Below are 19,212 nucleotides of genomic sequence, written 5' to 3'. Positions count from 1 at the left end.
TAGATGGCGCAGTCCGATAGGTCTAGCTCAATCTGACCTGGTCACATCATTGTCACATGGCAGCTGATTGGTTCTCTCCTGTATCGGTAGCCAATGAGCTCGCTGCTCAATATTCAGATACCTGGCTTTTGTTTGCTGTAGCAGTTGACAGCACACTTCAGAAACCCTCCACCTTCCCCAGCTCCACCTGTATAGATCTGCTACGAGGTGATTCATGTATGCTATATGGGGGTTATTCATATGTGTTATATGTGCAGCAGCAGTATTTCTGCTCACAGCAGCATGTTGTGGATGTATTGGCAGTAGCAAGTCTCGGTACTTGCTCTGCCGCAGCACCAGCAGCAGCATAGCAGATCTATTCCGCCAAGACCAAATACATTAACATTGTCATGTACATTACTATGCCAATCCCTCCGAGAGTTGTCATGACAGAAATATATTTATTTACTGTAATAGAAGAAACATGAGAATGAAGAGTTAAAAAACCCTCAAAAGTGAAATATGAGGACAGCATTTTTATTCATTTATTTATTTACATTTATTTGTATGTGTGTCAATTTGGGACAAAATGTGCTCAGTGGTGATACAGTGCAAAAAAAAAAAAAGTTAAATGGGACCCAGACATATTTTCACCCTGGAATATCTTGATTTTAATCATATTTCATACATTGGTAACTCATCTTAAACACTCACCCCCAGGTTTTCTATAGAGAAAGGAATAGCAGGTCAGGTGGCGAGAACAGGAGAAGTTTTGAATATTCCGGATGCCTATGCAGACCCCCGTTTCAACAGGTAATAAAGATTTAGATTTTCCATGCAAAAACACCTGAGATTATTTTAAGCAACTTTGTTGAAGGGGTCATATGATGTTGCTAAAAATAACATTATTTTGTGTATTTGGTGTAAACAGTCCATGTGCTGCACACATCGGAATATTTGGGTTGAACTGTTCTGGAACAGTGTTGTAAATACAACTTAACCACTGATTTATAGTCGTGTCCTATTTTGGAAGGCCAAACAAAGTAGTTTCGCTTTCACATTGAAACACAGCGTCACACACGGTGGGCTAGAGTCAGCTTAGGCCGGCGGCTAGAGTGAGCGGCGGCGGGGGGGCTTGCGGCAACCACATGTGACGACCCCGGGCTGGGCTCCGCTTTGTCCACGGTGAAAGCCGATCCGGCGATTCACAGCGCGAAGTTGATGTATTTCCTCAGCAACCAGCACGGATCAGCTCCAGGCATGACGAAGCGAATATCGTCCTCTTTTGGAAGACCAAACAAAGTAGTTTCGCTTTCACAAGGAAACACACAGCGCCTTCACGACATGGCGGCGGCGGCAACAACAATACTACAGCAAGAATAAAAGTTACGCCTTCTTTCTTTGCGTGAACATTTGGGCGGCGTTATGCAAATCTTCCCACATCATGACGTAGACATGTGGGGGCGTGTTAGAACGAGCCGTTTTAGGTAGGCGTGGTTGACTCTTAAATTTTATAAAGAATATCTCTTTGGATTTGGGACTTTAGTCTTTGCAACTTTACAGATCTTCTTTATGCACCAAGAGCTTGTAACACTCCAAAGAGAAAGGAAAAATTTAAATCGCATCATGTGACCCCTTTAAGAACCAGGTTACACATTAAGCAGTTAAGGCTGGATGAATGACTGAACATACAGTAATACAAAATTTTGAACTGTGACATGTGTAGCACAACTGTTAGAACTGTAAAGTTACTGTGTTATGGCACAAACCATATTTTAAAATTAAAAGACAGAAAGAAAAAAGTAACAAACAAAGAAATAAATACAAATGTATTTAAAAAAAATACATTTTCTTATACCATGATTCAAAAAATGTCATTCTCTTTACACTAATGTTAAAGTAATAATATATTATTTTAAAATATGTACGCATCATGGTATTGTTTGTTGATTTATATGAAAAAAAAAATGAGAAGAGAGAGTGAGAGAGAGAGAGAGAAGAAAAAAACATTTGATGAGATTGACCAAGCAGATGCATGAAATGGGTGTATTGTTGAGTTGGACATGTGGACACAGTAGTCTGTTGGTGTTAAAATGGACATGTCAGATAAAAGGGGCTTCTGGATTTGTGTACAATAAATCTGCAATAAGATGATTATGTTAAGCCTAGATGAGCCAACACTTAGAACCGTTGTGTGTTTAACTCAATCGTATACAAACACTATGGTTGTTCATCTCTGTGTATGTGTGTGTGTGTGTGTGTGCACGCGCGCATTTCTCTGTTGTCTGTTCCGCTCTTTACAGAGAAGTAGATCTCTACACTGGCTACACGACGCGGAATATCCTGTGCATGCCCATAGTCAGCCGTGGGACTGTGATTGGTGTTGTACAAATGGTCAACAAGCTGGGAGGTAGTGCCTTCACTAAAACTGATGAGAACAACTTTAAGATGTTCGCTGTCTTCTGTGCTTTGGCCTTACACTGTGCAAATGTAAGTGTGCAGACCTGGAGTCTAATAAAACATCTGTCGGTTATAATAACACCTAGAGAATGGTTATGTTTGGAAGAAACAGGCTGAGGACTGTCTACCAGAGATTTCAGCCACTTGGTCCTCTGTGGGGTCACACATTGTTGCCAGATTGGGCGGATTTGACTTTTAATTTGTAGGTCAAAATTGGTTTGGGCCAGTACCGCCGCTCCCTATACACCGAGTACGCAGTTTGCGTAGGGCACCAACTCCCAGAGGGGCACCATCCCAGTTGCTAAAAAAAAAAAAAAAAAAACTTTCGTTCTATATTAATATTAAAATTAACATATACATAAATAAAAATCTAAACATGAGCATATATATATATATTAGGGTTGTCAATCGATAAATTTTTTTAATCTAATTAATCACACCCTTTTTCTGTGATTAATCACACACTTCATGAAATTAAGCATAGACCATTTATCTTGTTTCAAATGTTTATTTTGTCATAATTTGCTATATCCAGCAAAGTAAACCAAAAGATTAAAGGGTGATTCTCAAAAATCTGTATTTTCTGCAAGCTTTTTTCATGATAAATTTAGATGTCTTTCCAAAAAAGGACACTTAGAAACTCCAAAAGGACACCAAAGAACCAATTGATATAAGGAGTCCATATAAGCACAAATTATTTTAATGTGTTAAGGATTGTAAAATTAATCACATGCGTTAACGCGTTAACAATGACAGCCCTAATATATGTATATATATATTGTTGACGTTAGTAACCCGTTTTAATGTCGGTAATAATTTAACCACCAACAATGCATCTAATATTCTCTCTGACTTTCCATATTCCCTTATGAAAATTAGCCATGGTTTTACTACAAATAAAACCAAAAATCATGGTTCTTGTAGCCATGGTAACCACAAAGTTTTTTTTTGTGGTTATAAAAACAGACCTAAGCCAACAACAGCCTTTAAAATTACTTAAAATGCATTATATAAAACAATGAGGCAATAATGATTGATTGGTTAATTAATAATTACATGGTTTCATTGAATAACACCATTAAAATAAATAATGTAATACAAAATAAACAATTTATGTACATTACATATATTATTACAAATGCCTGCAAGGGAGCCAAAGGCCTGGTAGTTGCTGCTGTTACACTTACAGGACGACCAAGTCCTTTATATTGATCAAGCATTTAGGCTAATTCAAATATCCACTTAATATTACATTTTTGACCACCTTTTTACGATAGAAATGCTACACCCTTTATCATTTCTTCAACAAAAACATGTGGACATCACAACCCTTACAAAACTTAACCATGGTTTTGTCGTAGTAAAACTGCTTAGTTTTCTTTTGCGTGATTTCTGAATGCTTGAGACTATAAAATCAATCAGACAAATGTATTAATAAAATAATAGCCATAGGTAACTGTCTAGAGCTACAATTGTAATTTGTAAATAATACAATTTAATTACAATCACAATTTTGGTGTTTTTTACATCCATAATATTTGGAAGAGGGGGCACAACAATACAGTTCGGCTTAGGGCACCCGTTTGGCCTGCAGCGGCCCTGGTTTGGGCAGATGGACAAAATTTAAGATGGTTTGGGATCAGTTTGGAATTTTTTTTAATTGTTAACAAAAAAAACTTAGTGTTAATGTTTTAGGTGGGTTTTTTTTGGGCAGAGGGCAGGTTTTGTTGCTTTTGGGCTGGAAGACGTCAACCCAATCTGGCAACACTGTGATCACACATGAGTCTCCTCACATAGCAGCTTTTAAAATGATTGAGGAATGTTAATATTTAAAAGACCATGAGTGCTCTGCTGCCATCCGCTGATGGGATTTATATTTAGATAGAATTTACACCTCACATTTTGCCAGTGATTTATTTAATCTTTTACTGATTTATATGAGGTAGAGTGAAGGAAGAATAAACTTGAATTATTATGCTACTACTTTATGGTACCTGAAATGATCTGCTAACATGAATGGTTAACACTAAATAACCATAGCTGATAGATAGAAGGATAAATATCCATTTAGATAAATACAACCACATTATTTTCAAAGGGTTAGACTGTTTTGCATGTATATTTTGCATCTGCGTAGACACATGGGGGGGTGTATGTGTGTTTGCATTCAGATGTATCACCGGATAAGACATTCAGAGTGCATTTACCGGGTGACGATGGAGAAGCTTTCGTACCACAGCATCTGCACGTCAGAAGAGTGGAAGACCCTCACACAACTCTCCCTCCCTTCAGCCATATATAAAGAGATTGAACTGTGAGTTTACGCTCTCATGCATCGAAGATCACTGTTACATAATGGCTTTCAGTAATACTGTTACTTAGTGGTTATTTAATTTTGCAACTCTAAAATCTGAATGGACAAGCCAATCTGAATAACTGTGAAATAGGTGCTAACAGCATAATTTGTCTTATTACAGTTAGGTGAATGAAATACTTGTTTTTTAAAAGCAAAAAAAAAATATGTACACACAGCCTTATGTTGCTTATTGAGTGTTTTTTTTTTTTCGTAGATGCGATGGATTTAATACCATATTTTTATTATAATTTTTCATGATTCACAAAAACTAAGCGTGTACATTGGTTTGGTATTATTTCCATGTGTGGACAAGTGGACATGACATAGGAGTGTAGTTGTAATCAGGATGTATTGAACACGTTTTTGGCTCATATTTCACCTGTGCAGATTTGAATTGCAAACAAACTGTCATATTTCTGTCTAAGGTTTCACTTTGACATTGCTCCTTTTGAGGATCTGTGGCCAGCAATAGTTGTATACATGGTTCACAATTCATGTGGAAAAACCAGGTAAGAAAGTATCGATTTCTAAGAGCTCTGTGTGTTTTTTCACAACGTATCATAGAACCAGGAAGAGAAATTAATGCATATGTAGTAGAAATAGCAGTGAAGGAAATTACATATTTGTTTGTAATAAAATGTCTTGCTAAGGCTAAATTGATAGACAGTATGTTATCCTAAATGCAAACAATCAAAGCAGTTTCCTTCTGAGGGAACTTTGAACTGCCTCCTCTAGAGGTCGCTATGGGGGAAACGCCTTAAAGGGGTCAAATGATGTAGCTAAAAAGAACATTATTTTGTGTATTTGGTGTAATGAAATGTGTTTATGCGGTTTAAGGTTAAAAAACACATTATTTTCCACATACTGTACATTGTTGTTTCTCCTCTATGCCCCGCCTTTCTGAAACGTGTCGAAAAGCAAGGTGTGCTGTGATTGGCCAGCTATCCAGTGCGTTGTGATTGGCCGAATACCTCAAGCGTGTGACGGAAATGTTACGCCCCTACCATATTGTGATGATGCCCTGTCGTGAACATTTGGGCGGTGTTATGCAGATCTTCCCACACAGTGACGTAGACATGTGGGGGCGTGTTTAAACGAGCCGTTTTAGGAGGGCGTGGACAAGTCTTAACTTTTATAAAGAATATCTCTTTGGATTTGAGACTTTAGTCTTTGCAACTTTACAGATCTTCTTTATGCACCAAGAGCTTGTAACACTCCAAAGAGAAAGGAAAAATTTAAATCGCATCATATGACCCCTTTAAGCGTGACCGGCGCCTGAAGCATACATCTAAACACGACAATAACATTGGCCGGTGAAAGCCTATGACATCATTACCCAGCGCAACCACAGTATAAAAGGGTGCCGGGAGAACACGTCATCCTCTTCTTCATCTTCTCTACTGTTTTGTTTGAAGCGTGCATTCCGGTAAGAGTCTTTGCTCTTTAAACCATGGCGAGCACTAGTAAGGCATTTAAGAAGTGTGTGGATTCATGTCCTCGTTATTTGACACCTTATGATACACACGATCTTTGTGTCTTTTGTTTGGGTGAAGAGCACACGCGCGATGTCCTCGAGGGGGCAATCTGCATGCGTTGTGTGTGTTTTTCAATGAAAAAGCTCCGCTCTCGTTTGTTTCGCTTTTTCGAGGAAAGAGGGACAGCCATCAGCTTCCCGCGGTTCAGGACTCGCCGCTGCTGAGGCACGGAGGAAAATGAGCTTGTGGGGATCGCAGGTGAACCTGGCTGATGAGTTGAGAGAGAGTCTTTCCCTTTTGCGCTCATCAGTTATGGATGAGAGTGAGCTGCTGGATGACGATGCTACTTCTCTTACATCGTCTATTCCAGCGGCTAGTGCCCTGCTGGATCCATGCCAGGAAGAGCAGGAGATGTCGGATGAGAACTGAGTCCTCTCATTCCTCCTGCCCTGCGTACGCTGAGATGCTTGAGGTTATGGAACGTGCCGCGGCGAGGCTTGACTTGCCGTGGAAGCGGGTTAAGAAAGTGATGCCTCGAGGCCGTCTCGATTTTTCATCCCGCATCCATAGGTTTCAGCATACTAGTTATGCCAATATTGAGAGGATGCATGAGAACGGTTATGAGAATATCCCCCCTAATGAAGAGATGCTAGCCAGCTATCTCTCTGTGGGAGAGACATCTTCTCTTAAGGCTCCCTGCCTGCCATCCAAACCCCTTCAAGATGCATCTCGTTTGAATGGCAGGGCGTACGCAGCAGCAGGTCATGTTTCAGCTTGGATAAAAGACCTGGATAAAGGCCAGGGTTTATCCCCTGATGAGATGGCTGAGTTGCGTCGCACCACAGATCTCGCTCTCCATGCCACTAAGCACTCTATGGCGGCCATGGTGGTTACGGAGAGGCATCTATGGGTGAACCTGGCGGATATCGGGATGAAAGAGAAGGGCTTTCTCCTTGATGCGCCAATTTCCCCTTCTGAGCGATCGTGGTGATATTCTCACCCATCGGTACTGGATCCAGGCTGAATGTTAGCCCTATTTCTCTGCTTCATGCCTACTGGACAGCGCAGCTAAGTCGCTGGGCTTCGGCAGGAGCCTCTTCTGCCATCAGGTCCCTAGTATTACACTGTTATCTCAGGACTCGTGGGTCCTTCATTCAGGCTGAGCATTTTCCCGGAGTATAATGCTTCGTGACTTGCTCCTTGATGTCTGGGCTGGGTATTCGCTTCGAGAAGCTGCCCCGGCCAGGACACACTACTCATATCTCGCCCCGAGGGGTCTCCTGAGGTTTGAGTCATCCTCTCGACCATCATGCACATTTTCTGAGCTAGAGCTCCTCGCCGCTGAGGCGTTGAGTGGCTTAACACTCCTTAATTCCACTCTGCAGTTCAATAGGTGGTCAGGCCCACTGGACTTCCCTGTCACACTGCCCTTATGGTTGAACCACTGAATTGCCCCTTCGCGGAGTGAGCTTGAGTATGCTGCGTTCCCTGAGGTATGAGTGAGATATTTTTCTGCTTAAACCATTACTGTGTGCTTCGGCTCTGAGAAGCAGTAGCTCTGTAGGGGTTGTTGGGTCCTGTTGCCTCTACAGCTTCTCTGTAGGCCTGGTCAAATGGGATCCATACTCTCTACCGAGTGTTAGGCCAGTCCTGTCGCCTCCTTGGTCAGTTGCCTCTATGCTGGGACCCTGTTATTCCCTGTTGGAATGTGTGATCCTCTTCTAAGCTGGATCCCGTTTCTGATGTCCCATCTGCAATCATCTGCTCCCTGGACATGGCCGTGCTCCCCTCACTGCGGGAGGGTCTTCTATGGGCTCGCCAGTCCTGGGTGGATTACATGAGTCCTCCTCTTTATTCTTGAAAGCTAGGTACTTTGCCCTGGGCTAATGATCGCCTCGGTCAAGTTGGGTCCCCCTTTCTTTGCTAAGGGTCGAGCCCTCTGCTCTTTGAGCTCTGTGGCAGCGACATCAGGTGGTTTGGCCACTTGCTGCCTCCCTGATAGTTTGCCCCCTCTTGACCGAGCCTAGCTGTGCTCCCCTCACCGTAGAGGGTCTGTTGTGAGCACGCTGCTCCCGAATCAAGCGCCTAAGTTCCTCTCCGGTTTTGAGAGTTGAGCCTCCGCTCCATTGAGCTCCGGTTAACAGTCATGCCAGGCGGCTGGGCCATCATCTCCCTTCTGAGTAACTGAGTCCCTCTCATTGGAGAGTCGAATCCTTCGCTCTGTGAGCTCCGCTGGGTGGCATGTCAGGACTCTGCCTTCCTATTAGGCTGTTCTCTTGGTGAGCTCAATAGTGCTTCCCTCACCCTAGAGGGTTATCTATGAACACACTGCTTCCCAGTCAGGCATTGGTATCCCCTCTTGGTCTGAGAGCTGGGTGTTACACCCCTTCAAGTTATACATGAACAAATGCTCTGGGGTCTGTTCTGTGACTACTATGGTTGAGTTGGTGATACTCCCCTCATATGGTGGGATTTTCTATGAGATACGCCTTTCAATCCACATGCCCTCTGAGTACGGCTGAATTAACTGTCACGTCCTGGGCGTGCCACAATCACGTAGGGATCCTAGGCTGTCTAAGTGACAGCTTCGGTTGCCCCTTAGTAACAGTGTTTCTAAATACATGCTATGGTAAGGGCACATGCTGTGCTTCTGTGCACTTTCTAAAGTCCACATTGTGGTAAGTGTGCCCACTAAGCATTTTGCATGCTTTCTAAAATCCTGTATGGTAAGGGTTATGTGCTGTCAGCTTCGTTCCCTTTCTCTGAGTTGGTTTAAGCCCCGGTTTTCTCCTTGGGCTCCACTCAACTAATGTATCCCTGTTGATACATTTCTGAAGCAGGGTGTTGCTACCAAGGATCTGTCGAGGCAGTTCTTGAGCAGGTTCATTCAGAACTGGCGGTAGCCCCCTGGGTGACAGGCCAGGGTCCGGGGTGAGTTTTTAGTCACCTGGCCGTATCCCCTCAAAGGAATCCTCTGATTCCAAGCCTTTGAACTCTGCCCTAGGCTCGGGCGTCCCAGCCCAGCCCTTAACAGGTAAGTTGTGTAAGGTATGCAGCTCAGGCCTTTGGTCGGAGAGGATATTGTCACTGACAGCCGTCAAGGCGTCCTAGGGGCAACTCCCATGGCTATGGGTAGAGTTGGTGCTTAGTGCTCGCAGTGGTTTCTGGCATGCACTCCCCTCAGCATGGCGGCGTGGGTATACCATTCCCCATAGCGACCTCTAGAGGACGCAGTTCGAAATTCCATCGGAAGGTAACGTCTCGGGTTACGTATGTAACCATGGTTCCCTGAGAAGGGAACGAGACACTGCATCCTCTAGATTCCTTGCAATGCTTCTGACGCAAACTTCAGATGAAGAAGCGGAAGACGTGTTCTCCCGGCACCCTTTTATACTATGGTCACGCTGGGTAATGACGTCATAGGCTGTCGTCAGCCAATGTTATTGTCGTTACGGTCGTGTTTAGATGTATGCTTCAGGCACCGGTCACGCTGAAGGTGTTCCCCCATAGCGACCTCTAGGTTCTCAGGGAACCATGGTTACATACGTAAACTGAGATGATTTTTACATTTTGCATAATTTTAGTAAACTAACTAAAATCTTTATTTGGGCAAAATTGTTGGTGGTGTAAATAGCATTTAAAAGGCATTTAAGTAATAAAAATAAACAACCTTCATATAACAATAAGATTAAATCTATGGTCTTAATAAAAATCAATCATTTGGATTGTGCCCGTAGATGAAGAAACACTCATTTACAGCACTGCTATGACAAGGCAAAGATTTCACTTTCTTTGTGTTAAAGCTTTGAGCAGGAGAAACTGTGTCGCTTCACTATGTCAGTGCGGAAAAATTACAGACGAGTTCCATATCACAACTGGAAACACGCTGTGACGGTGGCACACTGCATGTATGCCATCCTGCAAAAAACCACTGGGATCTTCACTGAGCTTGAGGTCAGTGTCATTCTCACATTAGCATTTGCAGTGAGCTTACAAAAGTGACTTATTTCAACTACGAGCTTCTAACAAAATGTTAACTACTCTAACTGAAGAGTGCAGCAACTATTATACACTTATACATTCATTCTATGTTACTAAATTCATTGCTCCATTTTTGGGGGATAGTCATTACATTTAAGAGAGGTTTATTTTGCTGGCTGACCATGTGCAAGTAGTAAACAGCAAGAAACACAAGAACTGTGGCCGTTCCTTTTTTTGTTAGTTTATTTGGAGGCGGCGTGGCTTTAGAGAGTGATTTGCAGGAAGGGTGGGATCTTATGCTTTCAAAGCTAGGTTGCTATTGCTAGCCTATCCACAATCACTCACTCTACTTGTAGTTATATTTAAAGAAATACCTGCATGTAATGACATCTGTAATTAATTTTTGTAATTACATCTATAATTATACTGTTAACCCTTAACCCACCTTTTAAACTAACCTTACCACAAAATGGTTTGCTAATGGCGAGAATTGGGCCTTAATATAAAGTGTGCCGTTAACATTATAGTTATCTTTGTCGTTATCATTCTTGGTGTGAATCAGTCCTTTAGTGTCACTGAAAAATGTAGTTAGCAGAAGTTAGTAGCTCCATAGTGTGACTTACTCCGTCGCCCTGTTTATGTCTTCTCACACAGAGGAAAGGCTTACTGATTGCTTGCTTATGTCATGACCTGGACCACCGCGGCTACAGTAACAGTTATCTACAGAAGTTTGACCATCCGCTGGCTGCCCTGTATTCCACATCCACCATGGAACAGCATCACTTTTCACAGACAGTGTCCATCCTGCAGGTAAAGCTCCTACACACTGCGCCAGCTCAGTACGATAGTTTCAAACAAGCTAAATGTGGTCAGTTACACCCACCTGTTATGGGGCACGAACATGTGCACAGACTCCCTTAGATTCTCCAATGACTATATCACTTATGGTATAAAATTGGCTTTTGGGCACTGGTCTTATATATGATTTCAGTGCCTGTTATTTAAAGCTATAGTCCTTGCTAAATGTTGTTGTTCACCCCAGGTGAGTAATGTAAAAAATAAATAAATAAATAACAGATATCACTATACTTCCCCAGTTGACTGATTATGTTAAGGATTGCAAACATTTTTGGATTGCAAGGTTTCTGAAATGTTGTCTTTAAATATTTAATTAAGGCATTATCTAATTAAAAATGCACTAATTTGCATACATTCCCAGAACAGAAATCTGAACACTGGATAAAGGCAGTTTCAAAATTAATGGTTCATTTCATTGGCCTAGAGTCCAGTGTTGGGGAAAGTTACTTTTAAAAGTAATGCATTACATTGTTTTTGCGTTACTTTTTGTCATCTTAGCTGGGCTTGCTTATTTATTTTTAATAACAGAAAAGCCAAAAGTTATATTTGTGTCAACTATAAAGGCCCTTTCACACCAAAAGTTAAATTAATAAGCTTCAGCCTAAAGGAAGTGCATCTGCACCTCATTCCCAATTTATCTGAATATAGGGACAGGAGAGGAGTCAGTAAATAAATGGGAAAACAAAGTAACTTGCATCTCTTATTTGAAAAAGCAACTCAGATATTTTCTTGTAAAATTAGAAGTAATACGTTACTTTACTAGTTAATTCTAAAAAAAGTAATCCGATTACATAACTCCCTAAATCAGGAAATATTGTCAACAGCCTGAATAAAAGTCATCTTTTTTTCTTTCTTTTTTTTAAATCAGGAGAATAATATGTGAAGAAACCACTCTGTAAGACCATTCATAATATCAAAATGTAGATAAGAATAAATACAGAGATTGGAATAGATAGTAAATTACATACACCAAACATTGTAATGCAGTAAGCTGCATTTTATGAAAATGGCCTTTAAAAATATGTATTGCAATTAAAATCTAGAGACGCAAATGGATAACATGAATAAAATAAACACTTAAAAGTGTATGTTTGATGTTTTCTTTCCACTAGTCTGAAACAACAGTTTATAAAAAGCCAAATAGCCTACATAAAATTGACCAAAAACAATGCTTTTGCCTGTAGTGCCTTGCATGCAGAAACCATCACATTGTCTTTAAATGCCATATTGACACAAGCTGAGATACAAGGAAGCATTCACGTGGTAGTGCCATTTATTTACAAATCAGGAATCAATGCAAACATGCCCCCAAAATTTGTGCTGAATGCAGTTCGCATTAGGTCGACCACAAAAAAAAAGGCTTATGGTCTAATGTTTCTTTTTTTCCTCATTCCCATATTTAAGAAATTTCCCATCTTGAACAGAGTCAGTTGGTTGTCAGCCATCTCTTGGATGCCACTTCGGCTTTGCTGCAACTCTCCAGCAGAGCCAGACGCCCCATAAAGTGGAGCTTTTGCTTTTTTATTGATCTCTTTTTTTCCCATAGCTGGAAGGGCACAATATTTTCTCCAACCTGACTTCCAGTGAGTATGAGCAGGTGCTGGAGATCATCAGGAAGGCCATCATTGCTACAGACCTCGCCTTGTACTTTGGCAACCGCAAGCAACTGGCTGAACTGCTGGCCACAGGGGAGCTGGACCTGAACAACCGTGCTCACAGGTCAGAGGTCATAGTTCACCTCCATTATCACAGAACTCAACTTCAGAGATATTTTCAGGGAGCCACCAAAACAGTATCAAAGGCTGCGTTTGAACTGAAGTAGGAACATACTGCTTGAGTGAGTCTCACAAAAACTGTTACATTTTATTTGAAGGTGAGATTGTCTTAGTGAATTTGCACAAGTACTGAGTAATATTAATTAACTGCTTTCAATTATGCATAATTTTCAATTCTGGTATTACTATAGTAAATACATGATGTAACATGTAACTATGTCACTTTAAAATAAACATAGAAAATATATCCAAGTTACATTTTTCCCTAAAGTCATAATTTGCCCCTTTTTTACTATTTGATTGTTTTGTTGTTGTTGTTGTTTACATTGTGACATTATTTTCAACAAGGTTTATTTTCAATAATTATTTTCAATTAAGCACATTTCTTCAATTTAGTCACTACTAAATTAAATCAGCATAAATTAAAAGCTCTATGTATGAATTTCTCACAAAACTAAAATTTTAGACGTTTTAAGTTTTTTTTTTTTTTTGATAAATTGAACCAAACTGTGATTGAAAAAGAGAATTACATAATGTTCTGTCCCAGCATTTATTGTGAAGGTGCTTTGTTAATGCTATATGACCCGTTTTTTGAAACATATTACAACTTAATTCAAGCAAAGCAATAGATGTTAATGTAGAGAATTGCTAGCAAATGTAATTAATTCACACCCTGATCTGATCCCGTTGATGAATTGCTGGTTGATTATTTGTCCACCGCAGGGACCGTGTGATCGGTCTGATGATGACGGCCTGTGATCTCTGCTCTGTGACCAAACTGTGGCCCGTCACACGACTCACGGCCAATGACATCTATGCTGAGTTCTGGACTGAGGTAAGCTTTAATCATTGTAAGCCAAGCATGAATTGTTTTATTGTAACAATATTGTGTAATAAAGTAAATCATTGTACAGGTCTCTGTATTGTTTTGAGCGGTATGTCAAATTGCAGGCCAGACCTCTGAAGGACATTCAGTGAAATTGTTCATCTGGTTTGTAATGATAGGGGGATGAAATGAAGAAGATTGGAATGCAGCCCATCCCTATGATGGACAGGGATAAAAAGGATGAGGTTCCCCAGGGACAGGTAAATGAGAACTTTCTGTCATTATCAAGCTCCTAGAAGAATGTTGCTTTTCCTATCCCATGCCTTCACGTCGGAAATGTGCCTTAAAAGTTGCCTAGGTAGGCAGCTTATTAGGTTAGCGGTTATATTTACTTGTAGAGTAAATGCTAAATTTGAGTTGAGAAGCCATTTTTTTAATTTTCCTTTCTTATCCGAGTCCTGTTTTTCCTCATGTTCTCAGGTGGGCTTTTACAATGCTGTGGCTGTTCCCTGTTACACCACCCTGTCAGAGCTGTTTCCTCCCTCCGGTCCTCTGCTTACAGCCTGCAGGTCTGGCACACGCTCAACACAATGTTAGACTGCATTAATGCTCCAATGCTGTCATATAATTATCCGTGATCGTAAGCACTTTAATGAAACAAATTGAACCAATTGACTACTATTTCAAAGTCTGTTTGGTATAACTAATATTATAAAACAGATTTCTGGATGAGCCTTGTTCAATATGGCTATAATCACTATATGCAGACCTGTGACCGTACATCAACCTCATCAACATCAATTTTATATTAATGCGCCAAGTGGCTATGGTGCATTACAGGCTAATATTACTTAGTGGAAGCATTGCTTGTTGTGATGAATATAATTTTAAAGCATTAATTGATTTTTAATTAAATTATTTTAAGCTTATATTAATACTATGCTAGATTTTGTTTTTTAATTATGTATGGTTTTATTGGTCACACTTTATTTTAAGGTCCAATTCTCGCTATTAACAAACATTTACTATGACATTTGCCTCAATAAACTCATAATTTGCTGCATATTAATAGTTAGTAAGGTAGTTGTTAAGTTTAGGTATTAGTGATGTAGAATATGGTCATGCAGAATATCTGCTTTATAAGTACTAATAAACAGCCAACATGTTAATAATAAGCAACTAGTTAATAGTGAGAATTGGTCCCTATTCTAAAGTGATACCCTTTTATTATATATATGGCATATATATGTTTAAAGCTAGTGTAATGTTGTTATATCAGCAGGTTTTTGACCTCTTTCTGTGGCATGAAAGTTGCATTTCAAACACTGTTCAAAGAGCTCCTGTTTGGTTTCAGAATAATCAGCAGCAGAATAATTCCCTTTAGCTACTGTAGGTTCAATAAGTTTAGCACATATTCATAATCTTTATACAATACATCATTTTCTTTCCAGCTCTGAAACTGACATGTTAATAATAAGCAACTAGTTAATAGTGAGAATTGGTCCCTATTCTAAAGTGATACCCTTTTATTATATATATGGCATATATATGTTTAAAGCTAGTGTAATGTTGTTATATCAGCAGGTTTTTGACCTCTTTCTGTGGCATGAAAGTTGCATTTCAAACACTGTTCAAAGAGCTCCTGTTTGGTTTCAGAATAATCAGCAGCAGAATAATTCCCTTTAGCTACTGTAGGTTCAATAAGTTTAGCACATATTCATAATCTTTATACAATACATAATTTTCTTTCCAGCTGAGTTAATTATGCTGCTTTGCTCTGGTCACATTAACCGACTTCCATTATGTAGCCATTGTGCTAGTTCTGATGTGAGGATGGGTCCGTGTAGTTAATAGTGAGAATTGGTCCCTATTCTAAAGTGATACCCTTTTATTATATGGCATATATATATATGTTTAAAGCTAGTGTAATGTTGTTATATCAGCAGGTTTTTGACCTCTTTCTGTGGCATGAAAGTTGCATTTCAAACACTGTTCAAAGAGCTCCTGTTTGGTTTCAGAATAATCAGCAGCAGAATAATTCCCTTTAGCTACTGTAGGTTCAATAAGTTTAGCACATATTCATAATCTTTATACAATACATCATTTTCTTTCCAGCTCTGAAACTGGAGTTAATTATGCTGCTTTGCTCTGGTCACATTAACCGACTTCCATTATGTAGCCATTGTGCTAGTTCTGATGTGAGGATGGGTCCGTGTCTAAACTTCTCCCCCCTGTGCCCCTAAACTGGTCGAATGCTTGCGAGCCTCTGTGACCTTGATCTGTGGGGAATGCAAACACAGTTGACGGCACAATTTGAAAAGCTGTGCCACTGCGTCAGCACCAGGTTTCCAACTGGAATGCGTGGGCAGCCGGCCCAGACGCTCCGGAGCCCTGGTCATTGTGAGATCAGAGAGGGACCAATAAAGGATATCAACATCACTAATTGAAAGAGAGAGTCTAATAGTCAACCATTTTCACCCTCTGTTTTTGGCCTGCATGCTACATAAATGGAACAAAAAGGACAGACCTAAACAAAAAAATGGAGTTAACAAAGTTTCAGAGTTTACCACCTTCTTTCTTCCTGTCTGGGTCAGATCGCCCTGACAGCATTGCTCCTGTTACTCTAGTGAGAGCCGTCGAATGGCATTTTTAGGGTTGAAACAACAAATCAATAAAATGAAGGAAAAAAAAATCCGTAATGAAAAATACAAATTTTATTATCGGTTAGTTCGATCCATTATAAAAAAAAATTATGAATTAAAGTATGAGAATTACGTAGTGACCAAGTAAAAAAGTTAAACAAATCAAAGCTGTCTTTCATTTCAGCAACACTTCTTGGCTACTTTTCATGTTTTTTTTCTTCTTCTTTTCATTTTCTTTCTTTTTTTTAATTAAAAAAAATTGTGAGGAAATTCATAAACAGTTACACTTTATATTTGATCTGAAAATGATCATTTTAAGCATTTAAAGTGCCCCTATTATGGATTTTTGAAAATTACCTTTCACGCAGTGTGTAACACAGCTCTAAGTGAATGAAAACATCCTGCAAAGTTTTAAATCTGAAAGTGCACCGTGTATACAGTTATTGTCTGTGAAAAAGAGTCGTCGACTCTGAATCATTGAAACGAGTTTTTAAAACAAATCCCAAGCCATTTCATGTTGACACATGAAACATTAGCATATTGCCCGCCCACTTTTTGGTCTTTTCCGTCTGTGAAAAAGAGTCGACGACTCTGAATCATTGAAACGAGTCGTTTTTAAAACGAATCCCAATCCGTTTCATGTTGACACATGAAACATTAGCATATTGCCCGCCCACTTTTTGGTCTTTTCACATTGGTCTGAATGAAAATGTAAATTCATTCTTTGCCACTAGGTGCTGCTTTTGGAGCGGTAAAAATAGTGGTTTCCCCGGTAACGCTGTACACAAAGCAGCACTGCGCTCACAAACGCTGCTTTATCAGGCATTACAGAAGAGATGAAGTTAAAATGAGACCAATCACGGCAGATTAGCGTCACGCAAAGGAGGGGTTTGGAAAAATGAATCGTAGAGCGAATCGATTGGGAGTCGTTGAGCAAATAAGGTAAAAATAAATGCATATTATAAGACAATGAAAGTGTTTTTTGCCCTTGCATGCATGTCAACCTGTTGTTGGGGACTGCCAAAACCAAAATATGAAAATATTTAATCACCCATAATAGGGGCACTTTAAGCATAAATGCATTTGTAAGATTTTAAAAGAAACTAATTCATTCAAGTTTGCCTAAATTTTTTACATGAATTACATTCAATATTTACAATTTTGTAATAAATTTGAAACGTTCAACACAGCAACTGTTACCATTAATCAAATCACCATTAACCATATACTTCATAACCAAACAGAGCACAACTGAAAAATGCAACAATAATTCTGACAAAAAATATTTGTAATATATTTTAATAGCCATATATATTTTAAATCGTACACTTTTTAAAAGTTTGGGATTGATACGTTTTTTTGTTTTTTTTAAGAAGTCTCTTGCCTCAGCTCATATGCATATGACCAATCGATTTTAATATGCATTAAAATGCCGTTTATTCCTGTGATGCAAAGCTGAATTTTCAGCATCCTTACTCCTTTCGTCAGTGTCACATGATTCTTCAAAAATCATTCCAATATGCTGATTTGCTGCTCAAAAAACATTTCTTATTATAATTTTGTGCAATTAAAAAACACATTTTTATGTCCAGAGGTGAAAATGTGAAAGCAAAACATGCTACTTCTCACTTTAGCCACTTAATTTGTGGATTTTTTGTAATTGTTTTGCCACATTTAAGCTATAGACCAACTGTTGTGTTTTTGCTGTGATGATGTGAAGAGCTCTCTGTGTTTGCAGGGAAAACCTGGCCCAATGGGAACGAATCGTGCAAGGAGAGGACACCTCTGCGTGGGCTTCCACTGACGAGGCTGAGCTGAGCGAGACATCAGACAGTGGACCAGTAAAAGTGGACAACTGAATCTGTGGCACCTGTCCCACAGCACCACCTACACCCTGCCTGAGACACTGGTCTTCCTGTGGACCGTCCCACTTCCTGCAGAGACAGGAGGAAGCGCAGAGGGCAGGCGGGGAAGGATACATTCAGAAAAATAAACAAAACATAATGTTACCTCAGTGGGTGACGGAGGCGTACACTCGAATGACATCAGGGCTCCCTCGTTGATGGCTGGGACTCAAGTCCACTCTGTGTGGGATCACTTCAGCAGAACGGCAGTACTTTTCCTTAGGAGGTGGCTTCTGCATCCTTTCGCTTAGGTGTTTTGTTTTTCTTCTTTTTTCAGTTTCTTGAAAAAACATGTTACATTTGAAGGGGCCTTAAATACCAACCCGAGTTACGATCTGGTTGGGTGACTCGTAACTAAGATGGTTCGTCTAGTTTAAAATGGTACGTTTTATCCTGCTGTGGTCAAAATACGCAAAGCCTACTTGAGTGGATTTATTTTTTAAGACAGACAGAAAGAATGTTTTGTCGCATTTGAGGTGAAAAAGGCAGGATAAACCCGTGGTCTGATGGATGTTTTATATAATATTTTGAGCAAAAATGTTTTGCAGTACTTGAATGAAGAAATACAGCCTATTCTGAGTGGAGTTGAAAACAAAAATCCCCTAAAGCGCGTCCTTCCAAAGCAAAGAGCTTTTGTGACGGCATAAGTTTGACTCTGAACCTTCCTGGAGTCACACACAAGTCATGGTGTTCCTCACTGAGATCTGCAGCATCTTCCAACCTGATATGACGTTTAACCCGTTGAAGCTCATAGTGCTATTATTTATGCTACTAATTAAGGAGTAAATAATGACTACATTTTCATTTCTAGGTGACCTATCCCTTTAACTCTGTGGACTAACCCCCTTCAAAATACCCCAACCTAAAACAAACAACAAAATTACTGACCAATCCTATCTTAGTAACTGGTGCATCCACCATAAAACCAGACAAACTGTTCCTCTTTTCTAATGCAA

The 19,212-nt window shown here is 39.9% G+C and overlaps 1 protein-coding gene across 1 annotated transcript in view; it reads left to right on the top strand.

The window, feature by feature from the left end:
* Positions 1 to 18,738, top strand: part of LOC107551341 (cAMP and cAMP-inhibited cGMP 3',5'-cyclic phosphodiesterase 10A-like) — a 54,794-nt gene extending 36,056 nt beyond the window's left edge. The window contains exons 11-21 of the mRNA XM_016232915.1: positions 700 to 792; positions 2,283 to 2,469; positions 4,611 to 4,753; positions 5,221 to 5,304; positions 10,074 to 10,224; positions 10,906 to 11,061; positions 12,656 to 12,828; positions 13,608 to 13,719; positions 13,890 to 13,970; positions 14,191 to 14,279; positions 18,091 to 18,738. Coding sequence (XP_016088401.1) covers positions 700 to 792; positions 2,283 to 2,469; positions 4,611 to 4,753; positions 5,221 to 5,304; positions 10,074 to 10,224; positions 10,906 to 11,061; positions 12,656 to 12,828; positions 13,608 to 13,719; positions 13,890 to 13,970; positions 14,191 to 14,279; positions 18,091 to 18,211 — 1,390 coding nt within the window. The 3' untranslated portion in view covers positions 18,212 to 18,738. The remainder of the gene's footprint in view (positions 1 to 699; positions 793 to 2,282; positions 2,470 to 4,610; positions 4,754 to 5,220; positions 5,305 to 10,073; positions 10,225 to 10,905; positions 11,062 to 12,655; positions 12,829 to 13,607; positions 13,720 to 13,889; positions 13,971 to 14,190; positions 14,280 to 18,090) is intronic.
* The last annotated feature ends 474 nt before the right edge of the window (positions 18,739 to 19,212 follow it).

The sequence above is a fragment of the Sinocyclocheilus grahami genome, unplaced genomic scaffold (assembly GCF_001515645.1).
Source record: "Sinocyclocheilus grahami isolate Dianchi unplaced genomic scaffold, SAMN03320097.WGS_v1.1 scaffold421.1, whole genome shotgun sequence".
NCBI lineage: Eukaryota > Metazoa > Chordata > Actinopteri > Cypriniformes > Cyprinidae > Sinocyclocheilus > Sinocyclocheilus grahami.
Note: the sequence above shows the minus strand (reverse complement) of the source record. Positions and strands in the feature narration are given on the sequence as shown.